The 13,599-nt window shown below is 37.8% G+C and overlaps 1 protein-coding gene across 1 annotated transcript in view; it reads right to left on the bottom strand.

Moving 5' to 3' along the window:
• Window positions 1–1,876: 1,876 nt before the first annotated feature.
• GOLGA3 (golgin A3) overlaps window positions 1,877–13,599 on the bottom strand; it is a 39,175-nt gene continuing 27,452 nt past the window's right edge. The window contains exons 18-25 of the mRNA XM_044990216.1: window positions 13,108–13,305; window positions 11,760–11,876; window positions 11,448–11,587; window positions 10,000–10,132; window positions 9,638–9,760; window positions 8,604–8,768; window positions 7,311–7,474; window positions 1,877–6,307 (exon numbers count right to left, since the gene is read on the bottom strand). Coding sequence (XP_044846151.1) covers window positions 6,100–6,307; window positions 7,311–7,474; window positions 8,604–8,768; window positions 9,638–9,760; window positions 10,000–10,132; window positions 11,448–11,587; window positions 11,760–11,876; window positions 13,108–13,305 — 1,248 coding nt within the window. The 3' untranslated portion in view covers window positions 1,877–6,099. The remainder of the gene's footprint in view (window positions 6,308–7,310; window positions 7,475–8,603; window positions 8,769–9,637; window positions 9,761–9,999; window positions 10,133–11,447; window positions 11,588–11,759; window positions 11,877–13,107; window positions 13,306–13,599) is intronic.

The raw sequence follows: 13,599 nt of genomic DNA, 5'->3' as shown, positions 1-13,599 counted from the left end.
CAGAAAAGGGACTAACTCACAGCTTCTTGTTTTATTAAGTATGACAAAAGCAGCAAGGCTGTAGGAGGAACTTGAAAAAGAAGAGGCTGGCTGTAGACAATGTATTGGTAATGGTGGACTCCTAGGGACATAGTGCCAAAGTAACCCCATGCTTCAGAGTTTACTTGACCTGTTAGTTGGTCGAGTCCACTTTGCAGCTAAAGGGTTACCAGATGAATTGATAAGTTTCCCTGGAGTCTGGTTGTCTCCTGACCACTCAGTGGTGTCTGGCACTGATGGAGTTTATAGTTCTACAATTGTTTTTAGTTTGCCCTTCTTGGATAGAAAGTAAATGTGTTTTTACAGTTATCCTTTCACTAAAATAAAACTACCATTTTAAAAGTCTCCACCCACTTAAGAGGGCAGCAACCCTCTAAGAACCAATCACCGAACCAAGGTTTTTCTGCTGGAGGCAAGGCTGAATTTTAACCCACTTTATGACACTATCATCTAGCTTGGCCTCACACATACACCTGTACCCTGATATAACGTGACCCGATATAACACAAATTCAAATATAAAGCAGTGGTCTGGGGGGGCAGGGCGCAGAGCGGGACTGCGCACTCCGGCTGATCAAAGCAAGTTCGATATAATGTGGTTTCACCTATAACACGGTAAGATATTTTGGCTCTTGAGGACAGCATTATATCGGGTAGAGGTGTATATAAATCTGAAACACAGACAGCTTGCACCAGATGCTTCTGAGGTGTCAAAGTGCCTTGGAATCAGCATCATTGGCAGAGTCATAGGAAAGTGAGCCAAAGGGAAAAAAATAGAAAAGGGGTGAGAGGTGTGGAGACAGATGAATTAAATTTAGAATCCCTTTCGTACCACCTAATTTTAACATACATCAAATTAAAAATTTTAAGCACATGGCAGACAAATGTAGAAAACAAGTTTTCGTTTCCTAGGGCAACATTTCATCGTGAAAGCTGATTTGACTATCAATTATTTTTGAACTACAAATTGTCTACTCTAAACTACACCCACTGTTTGGTCCTGTCAGTGTTACAGAAGTGATGTGCTAGGAAAAAATCTTGTAACAAAAGTTTTAAATTAAATGTATGGTTTTGTCTACAGTGTGGACAGATCAGGAATCAAAATGTTCTTTGAGAGCCATTCAAAATTATTTTAGTAAATGTAACTGCTGTCCACTGTGAATAGTACATCACTTCAAAAAAATAAATGTTAGGCTTCATTCATGCTGGCCAGCACAGCTGTAAGACCTGAAATCATATTAAAAACATTATTATAGAACAGTTTCAGGACACAGTCAGTTAATGATAGGACCTGTATGGACAAGGCATGTACAGCATATCTACCTTGAGAGTTTATAGGGATTGTACAGGCATGACTGTACAATAAACCAGCCAGTGTGTACAACTTTAAATGAGAGCCCTTGAAGTAGAGGTTGACAATGTCCCTTTAACTTACACTGTTTAATGCTGAAAGCAAGGTACAGTCATTTATTAGTTTCTTTTCATTTCAAATGTCTGTATTTAAATAAAAATCATGACGACATTTCCCCACTGTTTAGTTTTGTACATTTGACTTCAAATGTCAGCAAAATCCAGCCAAGAGAGATGCACCACACTTATCTTTCATCATTCCTGACATGTTCAGCTCACTCTCAATAAATTAAATATAATGGAAAGATAATTACAGTGATTCTTGAAACATTTAAACTATTGATTGTAAAGTAATATACAATAAAATATTTCTTCAATATAAACAGATCTTTTTAAAAAGTTTCTGTACAGCATCTTTAGAATTTTATATATAGAAAAGTTGACGGCAAAAAAGTGTACTAATTTCACTATCAAAGTAAAAACATGAAACCCTTTACCAAAAATAGTTTATTGCACAAAACTTTTAAGGATTTCCTATGCACACTTTTTTTTTTTTAATTACATGCTTTGTAAGGTCATAATTATTAGTTGTACATAGTATAACTCCTCCCTCCCCTGGGTTATCCACTCAAACTTTGTGAAATGACAAATGCTTTTATAAATACAATTGAATTAGACAGCAGATGACTGAAAAATCACATATAAAACATGACAGCATTTCTTTTACAATATTTAGAATGTTTCCCTCCCATCATATCCCATCTGGCTAGCATTAATGGTTACTCTGGGCTGTCACTGCTTTCATAATGAAAACACTGTACCCATAAAAAAGGCTTCTGGTCACTGGGGGTATGACATGCAAGAATTCACACCTCACTCACAAAATTAAGATAAACATACATCACCAGTTTGTGCATCTATTAAACCAGTAGCGAATTTGCCATCTTTGAATCAAATTTATATTGACCAGATTAATCACCATCAATGCACCCTGTGGGATATCTTAATTGCTGTTAAACCCTCACAACACTGAATTTCACTTATATGAGGAGGAATATACAATACATGAATGTATATGCCCTAGATAGAATTTCCATTCTGGGCACTATACTATACTCCTTACACACATGAAACTCCCACAGATTTCAATAGGGGTATTGCCTGAGTGAAGAGTATGGGATCAGACTCTTTTCACAAGAAGAGGAAGGACTGAGTTGACCACCTAATGTGGTACACAAAAATTTCCAAGTAACCTGGAAGACAATGGAATTAAACTTCATGCAAAATACAACACCAGAGACTAACTATAAAAGCTTCCTCCCAACATAGGTTTAAACAGACAACTGGGAAAGTTTCTTTAAAAAAACAAAAACAATACATGGTTTTGAAAAATAATGCTGCAGCCTTTACCACCTTATTACTTCATAAATTTTTTTACAATACAGCAACATTTATTTCTCTTTCATCATTAAAACTTGGCTGGGGAAGTAGCAACTACTAGGAGTGAGGAAATATACATAGAAATTACATTCCATTGCAGTGCAAAACCACAGCAAAAATAGATCCCTTTGAGATTATTCCTTTAGTTTCTAAAAGCACACCAATGCTAATGAGGCACCGATTTGCTTCTTAATTATTTGTCAGTGCTCTTATACATGCAGGAGGGACCAGTGTTTTTATTCCCACTCCTAGTTTTACAGGCCTGAGAAACAAGAGATCTGAGACTGCTGTGGAGACATCATGCTGAGCCCCATGGTGGAAGGGAGAACCTTTTAAAAAACAATCACCACCTCTCTGAATTAAGGAATACGGTGGAAGGGCTCTAAAGTGAAGGCCTGGCCCTGTAATGTGCTGAGCATCTCCTAGGACATGCTGAATTCCCTCAACTCCTGCTGACTTCACTAGGAGTAGGATGTCCTCAGCACTTCATAGGGTTTAGCACCCTCAAGTGTCATCCACCCCTTTTGGGTCCCAAGGATGGGTTTTGTTTTTGTTTTGTGAATATAAGTTAAAGGAACAAGAAGTGTGATATCTTAAAGGTCTAAAAAAGGAAACTGGGTACCCTCAGAGACAGGTTGGTTGAGTAAAGGAGAAATCAATTTTTACATAACAAATTTACAGAGCCGTCCCTTGGGTACAGTGAATCGGGGTGACCACTGCAGGCCTGTGTGATTGGCCGGCGTGTTTGGTCCTGGAAGTGATGGGTCAGTCCTGGAAGAGACAGATTCATCACTTCCGCCCTAGGCCCCGCACCTCCATAGGGACGGCCCTGCTAATGTATCTCACAACTTAACATAATTATCTCTTTTCTTAAGAGGAAAACTATACACTTAAGGCTACTTTGCTGTATTAATATACACTGTTGTCTTTTAAAGCGGTCATAAGAAAGATGCAGCACTGCCCTGAAAAAGGGTGCATTATGGTAACTAGTACAATACAAATCTCAGATAAATGCTTTGGCTGTACAAATGTTGCCAAACTTACAAATTAAAACAATGGATTCTTAACCTGTAGATAATGCATTTTGTCACACAGAAAAGTAATATTAAACCTGCACAAATGGTATTTTACTTAAAAACCTGAACATTTGATAAATTTTTTGCACTGAATATATTAGTCATTATGTAGTTTTAACTTGATCAATTAACAATACAGTATTTTTATTTTTTCCTCTTAGAGCACAATATACAGGCAGCTTAAAGGACATGAACAGCAGCAAAATTAGTCAGTACCATTCACTCTGTAAAATAAGACTTAAGTAGTATATAAACATTAGCACATCTGGGCGAGTCGGTAAAGTTTTTGGCTTTTTTAAAAACCGTTCAGTAATCCTACATGATTGGCAACTAATGCCACATTAAACCATTCATTCCCTCTCAAACCCGAAATCCTTGACTTTTAACTTTAATATCAGTCCTTCATATATTTTATTTTATTTTAGCAAAAAGATAAGAGAGAATCCAATACTGGAGTTTCACTGTCAGTCAGTTTAGACACTGTTGTAGTACAAACTGTTCAGCAGGATTGAGTAAAAGAGGTTTAGAGAACTAAATTTTTAGATAAAAGGTAAATTGGTTTGTTTTAACTTTTTTTTTTTTTTTTTTTTAAGATATTGCAAAAAAGCAGCCCTCTCAAAGGAAAGATAACTGTCTTTTTAGAAAAAGATGGATTTTGACCATCTGCAGAACGGAGATAAGGATGATAATGTGTCTCAGTATATGCAAAATCTAAGTACCAAACAATCCTTATCTCACAAGAACCTAATTTTATTCCGTAATTTAATCTATTTGTAATGATTGGTCAAAAAAATCCAAACTACAGAGCATGTAACTCTCCCTATTTTCTGTATCTTTCAAGAAAAACAAAAAGTACATGTATGTATGTGAGCATCCACTGATTCCTCTAGATGTAAGTTTGTCATGTGCAAAGTGTGATTCAGACTGTAGAGTAGGCAAAACAAAGCATTGGTGTTACTTCTAGAGGAATGAGGAGGAAGGGATGACCTATCCGTGCACTGTCAACAGGATAGGGATGTGATCAAAGGAGACGTGACTCTAAGGCAATTGCTTCAGTCATCTTGTATTAGATCGAGCAGGGTGCATCTGCAAGGAGGGCTGCAGTAGTGCCAATGCTCCCATTCATAAACAGTGTGCACTTACTTGGGAGCAGGATGAAAAAAGTTAAAGCTAATGAAAATAAAAATAATTTTATAGGCATATCATTTTGTCTTTAAGATACAAATAAAATAGTTACATTTCTAAAATCTCTGGTTTTTTGGGCTAGTTTCTGTAAAGACTATGTACAATGTTTTCCAACAGCAAACTTAAATGTCATACATTAAACAATGACAGTAACAAAAACACCCATGTCAATCTTAATTTACTGTATACGCATACTAAAACAGACACTCCAGGTCAGATGATTATTATTTATATACATACCCTGTACCGGGGACGTCTACTTCAGAAATTAAATAAAAAGGTGCAAAAAAAGCATTTGTGCAGTGAAACAAAGCTCCACACTGGCCTGAGAATGCAAGAGGGAAATCAGGCACTCCAGACAATGTCCTGGGCAAACATTGCCAAAGAAAGTTACTGGTCTACACTGACCAACTTTTTATAGTCCATTTCTTTTAATATAGGGCAATGGTGCTTGTCATAACTAGTGGCAGGCTTGAACCAAAATCTGAAATCCGGACACCTACAGCCTGAATTCAAGAGGGTGGAGGTTTTGGATTCAGATTGCCAAGTCTGACCCAGTGCCTATGGTTGGAACTGGAAAAAGACTTACTTTTCCAGATACGATTTGGATGCAGCCCAAGATGGTGAAAAATTTGAGATAATCTGATGTTGCAAGATTACAGTGATCCCTTAGCTAAATTAAACAAATCCAGACCCAGAATCTAACAGTGTCTTCTTGGCCTATCTCTAGTAATAATTCAGATTTTTTTAATCCTTCCTCTGAATTTCTGCCTAGACTCATAAATGCACCAAATTTATCCTCTGTCCCCAACATGGATTTCACTACTTCAGTGAGACGAAGGCATCCCTCACAGGAAACCTTAATACAGCATGGTCCACAATGAATGTTTTGCTGATTCCTTGAAACCATTCATTTGCTCTGCTTTTGCCTTTAACAAAGAAATCCACTGAAACAAATAATGATAAAGATTCCTGTACACACTTAGAGCAGTTGTGATGAAAAACAACGGTCATTGTTTCAACGCTTCTTTGTCACCAGCACTGTGATTCTGTTCTTTTATGTCCACAGCAGGAATTTCCTGCTCACCTGATGCTGTTGCAGGACAGGTAGAAGTTAGGTCCATTAATTGCCCTTCGATCTGAGTCCAAGACGACATTGATTCATGTACTGTTATGGTGTGTTCCTCCATCTGACGCTGAAGGCTGTCCATTTCTTGCCTTTTGAAAATGATGGAAGAGAAAGCAGAAATATCAGTTGAAAGTTAGTCACAAAAAAAAAAAAAGGCATGATTAATCATTTCTGAGGTTTGAGATCTACCCAAAATTACCTGAAGCATAATGGAAACACAACGCACTTATATATGGGAACTGAGAGCCAGTCTATGCTGAAAACTTACATTGCGTAGCTAATGTCTCAGATATGTGAATTTTTCATATCTCTGAGAGACACGAGTTAAGTCAACCTAACCCCTGGCGTAGACAATGCTAGGTCAACAGAAGAATTTTCCCATCAACCTAGCTACTGCCTCTCAGGGGGGTGGATTAACTACGGTGACGGGAGAACACCCCTCCCATTGCTGTAGCGACACTAAAGCACTACAGCAGTGCAGCTGCAGTGTTTTAAGTATAGACATAGCCTAAGTCTCCAAGAAACTCAGGATTCTTAATCCCTGGGCTGGGAGCAACATGGAGAGGATACACTTAGTCCAAAGGGAGAGGGCAACATTGCAGTGTGCTCTTTTCCATACATCCCCCTGGTCAGGCATGAAGCAGAACTGTAGCCTCAGTGGAGGCATTTAACCTTCCCAAACAGCTGGGTGACAGTAACTTGGATGTACATTATACAAATATACTGATATGCTGGACAGCAAATAATGCTATGAAGTGGAAGAAGAAGGGGCAGAAAGCAATAGAGAATAAGGAGCAGACAAAAACCTTAGCACACTCAATCAACCTGCCATCCCAGAATCTGTTTTGGATAGGGAGGGAGTGTAGCTCTCTTAGCAATACAGCTTACTTGGGAGTTTTGTAGAGTGAGATATGAAAACTGCTACAAAAATGAAAAGGTTTAAATGAACATTCTATAGCAGACAGGAATCCAGGCAGCACATCAAAGAGAAAACTAACACAAGGGTCACCTTCCAGATGCAGACTAGTGGCAGACTTTAATATTAAAAATTTTTTGAATAACGTGGTTTTAAAAAAAAAAAAAGTGTCATACTTTAGTTGGCGGAGACAGCTGTTCAGGTTTTTTAAAGGCTCCTTGCTCACAGCTGTTGATGGTTTCAATAGCTCTTCTAGCAGTGCAGCAGGGACTGGACAGTCAGGAATCTTCACTGGAGTCACAGGATTTGAAGAATTAGTCTCTCCCTTCAGTTCCTTCTTCTGTTTAAAGGAAAAAACAAAAAACCCAAACAGAAAAAGAATAAAACACGTTCCTCTACATCACTCTTGCCACATAGGAACAGTGTTAAATCCTGCTCCATATCTACATACTTGCATAATGGTCAGAGTTCAGAGGATAATAGAAGGTTACTCAAAAAGTAGGCTCAGCTACATAACAGACTGAATCAGTCTAGTTTGTCAGTCATACTTGTGGGTAAACAAATATATTCTAGACAGGTAGGTGAGGTGGAGTCAAAGGTTCTTCAGTTCTATATACTAGATAAGAGGGACAGTCTCTAAGATCTCATACTATTAAGAGGCCGATGAATAGGCAACTGAGACAGTATGGAGTTAAATTAATTGCCCTGGTCCTCTGTGGTAAGCTAAACTATAATGGAGAAAAACAAAAAAAGTTACTCAAGAGAGTTCAGACAAAATACTGGCATAGGTCAAGGAAATCCTTTTGGACATTTTGGGCTAGGCTCATGGGACTGATTCTCAAACTGTAATCAGCGGATCACCAGTGATCTGCAAAACCCTTCCTGCTGTTCTCAAAGTAAATTATTTTGATAATCAAGTACTGGGAGATTGGAAGGGGAGTTGGTCCATGAAAGAGTCTCTTACTAAGTAGTCAGCAGAAGAAAAAAAAAAAAAAAAAGAGAGAATCACTGCTACACTACCTTTCTTTATAAGTACTAAATATGAGAACTAGTGAAGAAGCCATTAACTGTTGAAAATATGAATGAAAGAGACAAGAAAGGACTTGGACAGACTGCATAAGCATGTGCCCTTTTAAGGGATTATCTAAAGGAGTGAAGATTTGCCCACCGTTTATTATTTCTCTCTCTCCTTTTTTGATATGTTGCATTGAATCAACATGTGAATGCAACATGTTGCTTCAATACACAGAAAGACAGACATTCTGCTGAAAGAGAAGTGAACTCCCTGTTTACAAACCAGCAAATCCCCCGGAATTACTATTTAAAAAATAAGAAAACCACTGATCCCCACATGTAATTCTAATATTATGGTTGTATCAGGATTCTCATGAAGTTATGCTATAGAAAACTTTGTTCCCATGTCACGTTCCCAATTATTTTAAAATAAAGTATTTTTTCTACTTAAATACCTTCTTCATCTTGCCATGCTTCAGGTCAGTCTTCAGCTGCTGGTTCTGCTGCAGCAGTGTCTTCATGCTGTTCTTCAATTCAGTCACTTTAGCCTGAAGCATGAACTTGTCCTTCTGAGTCATTGACAGATCTTCCCGCACCATCTCCAACTCAGTCTTGATATTCTAAAGAATGAAAAATTAACCATTAAAGAAGCTTAAAAACAGTGTGAGGGAAACAGTCTAAAGTGGAAAATTCCAGCTTATTAGTATAGTGTTCATATTTTAACTGCTAAAAACCATTGAACTGCAAGCTGAATGACTCTAGATGTTTTATATATTCTACTAGTTTAAATATTTCAATTACTTGCTAAATTATGAAGTCAGATGCCAGTGTAGGATATGCCACTAATATAAGCCAGTAACATTTAATTCAATGTATTACCTCTTGAAAGAGTGTTATAGGACAACAGCATATTCTTGCTCCTCCTTGCAGTGATAGATACTGGCATCATTTAAACTATTATCTACAAGTCTGACAGTACCTATTCCTATCAAGTCATTTGTTTGATAATTCCCCAGTGCAAGGTTTCTTGAAGGGGCACCATCACGTGAAGTTTAGATTTAGATTTTATAAAAAGTAAGTTTTGACAAGACCCAACAGAAATGTTTCCATCGTTTCTTTAATTTCAATAGTAACTACCGCCCTTATACCACACTCCATTGCTATTATTTGCCAACTGGGCACAGCTGCATTGTGTTCATGCAGACGAACCAGAAAGTGAAGCCAATTAGAAACATGTGACTAGCCTATGCTGATTGTCCAAGCTCGTTTCAGTACAAAAAGCAAACACAATAATGAAATGGAAACTGATAAGACTCAAAAAATCTCAGTTTTAATCTACAGTTTTATATGTAACACTTGTGCAGTACTTTGCTTTTTAAGCTTAGTATCCCTCTAAGCGTTATCCTACTAAGTATCTCCTCCCCTATTGTAGATTTACTCTTCAATGAAAACACTTGTCTATCAGAGTCATACAGGCCAGATCAAGTACCTGTAATACTACTTGTATTCCTTCTAACTCCTTTTGACTGCGTTGCTCAGTCATATCCAACTGCTGCTTCAGTGTTTGGATTTCTCTCTCCTTCTGCTCCACCTCCCATTTGAGGTCTTCAACCTACGGGGGCGGGGGGAAAAAAGTACCTTAAAATTCACTACAGGAGCAGTCAATCACAAATTTGATGAGTATTTTAATTGTTACTTCTTTGTTGCAAAAATCTTCCCACTTTTTAGATTGCTGATTAAATCAAAATCATACAAAAATTGCCGACTGAGGTGTCAATTAAACCACCTGTTTCATGCTCCTGAAGAAGACATATGTAGTATGGGAGTAAGGAATTAACTAGAAGCTTTTACCTCTTGGTTTTCAACAGGCTGTTTGCTAAGTTGTTCGTCCAGCTGTTTCTGTAGAAGCTGGAGTTGAGACCCGGCTTCTGCCAACTCTTGCTGGAACTGTGATACTTCTTGAGAATGTTTTCCATCCTGAACCCTAGAATGGAAGTGGCAAAAAACCTCAAATTGCCATTATCTGTAATTTTCTCTCTTTATAATATAACAGATATGACTAATAAGATGAAATATTTAACAGTACGTGATATAGATTATCAGCTTGAGGCACAAATTAGTCTATTTTTAATAAAATTAGCAGCAAAGTCTGGTGAACTATTTCTTTGATAAGCTTTGTCTATATGCCTACCCCTGGATTTTAGCCAAAAAAGACAGAATTTCAGTAAGATAAATATATTGTTATATAGCTACATACTTCTTGACAAATATCTTGATGGCTGATAATGTTTCATATGAAGGGAAAGCTGTTAGTAGGATATTTTAAAAGAAGCAGTTCCCATATTGATCCATTCTGGCATTGATATCAGTGTTAACTGAAGGACTGAGGCTGTGAGATGACAAGTTAATTCTATGGTGGAGGAAGGAATAGGCCTGGTCTACCCACAGTTTTTGTACTGGTATATCTATTTCAGCTGGGGTGTGATTTCTTACCAAAATCGTTATATGGGTAGAACTCTTAATGTGGTCGCAGTTATACCTGTATAAAGGTGCTTATACTAGCATAGCTTATTCCCCTTCTCATATTGGAATAAACTATTCCATCCACAGAGGATGGTACTACACTGGTATAGTTAAAGTAGTACAATGTGTGTTTAGACAAAGCCTTAAGGAAGTTATTTGACATTTAAAAAAAAAAAAAAGCATCATTCCAAAGAGCTCAAAATCCCATTAGCAGCTTCATTGAGTCTTGTACTTCAAATTTTCACAGCCTGTATTCTAGGGGTTGTTCCACTGAAGACTGGAACATGATGGAATAACCAGTATATTCAGCAGCAGGCAGCCAGTTCAAATTCCCACACAACAAAACAATTTACTATATACCAAGAAAGTGGATAGTCAGCTGAAGCCTCATTTGCTTATCAAGGTCATCCTGCAATTAAGGTCTCAGTGATGTGCAACAGAGTCAAGATATTGAGTAGAGTGTTAACCTCATCTAGTGTATGAAGCAGGGTTCATCTGTATCAAAACTGTAAGAAGTGCAAGTGAGATGGTCTGAAGAAGATGTACCCCAGATACAGTAAAAGAATCATGAGACAGAAAATAGAAGTGTTTTTGCAGGCAGTGCACACTTGTGGCAAGTGATAAGACTCAGACAGGACTAATTCCACACAGACCAGAGGGCCAAAGCCAAAAATTCAAATACAAAAGTAGTTCTTAGATTTCTTAATAAATTGCAACTATTTTATTCACCTTGTTCTAAGAAACTTAGTGTTTAGTATATGTTACTGTGTACTTACTGTAGTTTGTCTGCTTCAGCCTGAAGGGCTTGGACAAGCAGTTCTTTGGCTTGTAGCTCTTTCTTAATTTCACTCAGCTCAAGAACAGCAGCTCTATAATGACGACGGTTATGTGCTGCATCTACTTTGGCTGCCGCAACCTACAGATGCAAAATAGATAGCTTCTCTTCATCTGACCAGTATTACAGGATTATAAAAAGGTAGAGATGATACATGGATGAGACATGCACACATAAAACAGAATTTGCTACTTATTCAATATTTTGTATTTAAATCACCTGTGAAGTAATAAAGCAGAATCCAAGCCCTTACCTGCTCTTTAAGGTTATTAACTTTTGACTTTTCTCTTTCTAAGGCAGTCTGTAAGGCTTGAATAAGTTGTTTCATTTGCTGATCCTCCTCCTCTTTACGCTTTAGGACTGCTTGAACCTATGGTATCACAAAACCAGAGGTTCAATGGCCCAACACAGGGTCTGTGCACAATGTCCAGAAGATTTGGGGTGGGGGTAGAGGGGAAAAAAGGCAGTAGTACCTATTCTGACCAGTGAAGTATTGTTCATTTGCATGCAGTTTTGTGTAAGACATGAAGTGTTAACTATTTTTAAAAAATGAAGGTTTAGGGTTATTAAAAGGCTGGCTTTGAATAAAATATTATCCCTGTTTTTAGGTATAATTTTAATCATTCATTCACACACCGTGGGTCAACTCCCCCCACCTGCACCTTGAGCTGGGTACACTGTAGAAACATGCTTTATCTAGTGACAGGGTCAATGCCTCTCCTTGCACCACTTGCATAGCCTTGAGAGTCTAATGATGCTTTTAAGTGGACTCCCTCGGATGGAAGAACTGTTGTAATGCAGAGTTTCAAGGGCACTGGGGAATGAGGAAAACATGGGAATTCTCAAAGTTCCAACAGAGATGGAGGAATGTCCCTCCGCCCCAACTTCCCCCTTGGAGGTGGTGGAGAATTACAAATGCTGAGTTATTTAACTTTCAGAATTCAATACAGTAGGGTGCAGACAGGACCTGCTTTTCAGAAACAAAAAATGTCACAAAACCTTCCAAAGGAAGTAAGTAACATGAAATGTATTAGGCACGTGGATCTTTTCTGCACATTTTAAAGATCCCATGGCACCTATGAAAGCGTAAGAGTTTGCCTGAGAATCCTTGGCAAAACTTCCCCTCCCATTACTGCTATTCACTCTCACTGCACACTGCTCTCTCACCCCTGAAATGGCTATATTTCAGTGATGCTAAATGTAGATTGGAGATGGGGAAGGTGCTATATTGACAAATATTAAAATTAGTACGATCATCAACAATGATATCAGATCTTTGTGGTACAAGGTATATGTTAACAAGAGCTGTATTAAATTTGTCACTTTCACTTTTGCAAATTTTTGTTAATGTTTTCATTGAGAAAGTTCTTAATTTAATCCAGCAGGATTTTTTTTTAATGACATGTCTCCCATACCTATATTATTATTCTAATGTAAGCTACATGAGACCTGGACCTGGAGAAAGCACACCATATCTTTAAACACGTATTTTGAATGAAAAATCTACAGACATAATCCAGTCCCTGTACCTTCTGCAATCAGAAGAATATTAACCTTCTCTTCTAAAAATGTCACATCAAAAAGTCAAATGCTTTGAATACCTGGAGATTCAGCTGTACCAGGTCTGCCTCTCTCTTTGCTAGTGCTGTTTCGAGGATGTTGTTGTGCTCTCGCAAAGCAGTGTTAGACTGACCAAGACCAGTGAGCTTCCCTCGTTCATGTTCCAGTTCGAGGGCCAACTTCTTGTTTATTTCTTCTAAACGTTTTATCTTCCTCCTGAAACCTCTAGATTCCTGAAGCTGCAACCAAAAAAAATAAAATCACAATATTATTGCCATAAGCAGTTGTGAGGTAGACTCATCAAACATGATGATTGCTTTGTGCATATGATATTAGAAAATTTTTCCAACTTTCACAATAGATGCTTCTAAAATTTAGTTCAACCACATTCTTATTCTGATTTTCTTCGGGAGATTAAAATGTTGGCTAGAAGTAGAGGGCATAAGTACTGTCCATAGGAGAAGAAAAGAAGGGATGAGCTACTGATGGTAGAGAGGTCAATCCTGCATATATTTCTAGTGCCACCTTAGTGT

This window comes from Mauremys mutica, chromosome 16 (genome assembly GCF_020497125.1).
Source record: "Mauremys mutica isolate MM-2020 ecotype Southern chromosome 16, ASM2049712v1, whole genome shotgun sequence".
Taxonomy (NCBI): domain Eukaryota; kingdom Metazoa; phylum Chordata; order Testudines; family Geoemydidae; genus Mauremys; species Mauremys mutica.
The sequence above is the reverse complement of the archived record's forward strand: the minus strand, read 5'-3'. Positions and strand labels throughout refer to the sequence as shown.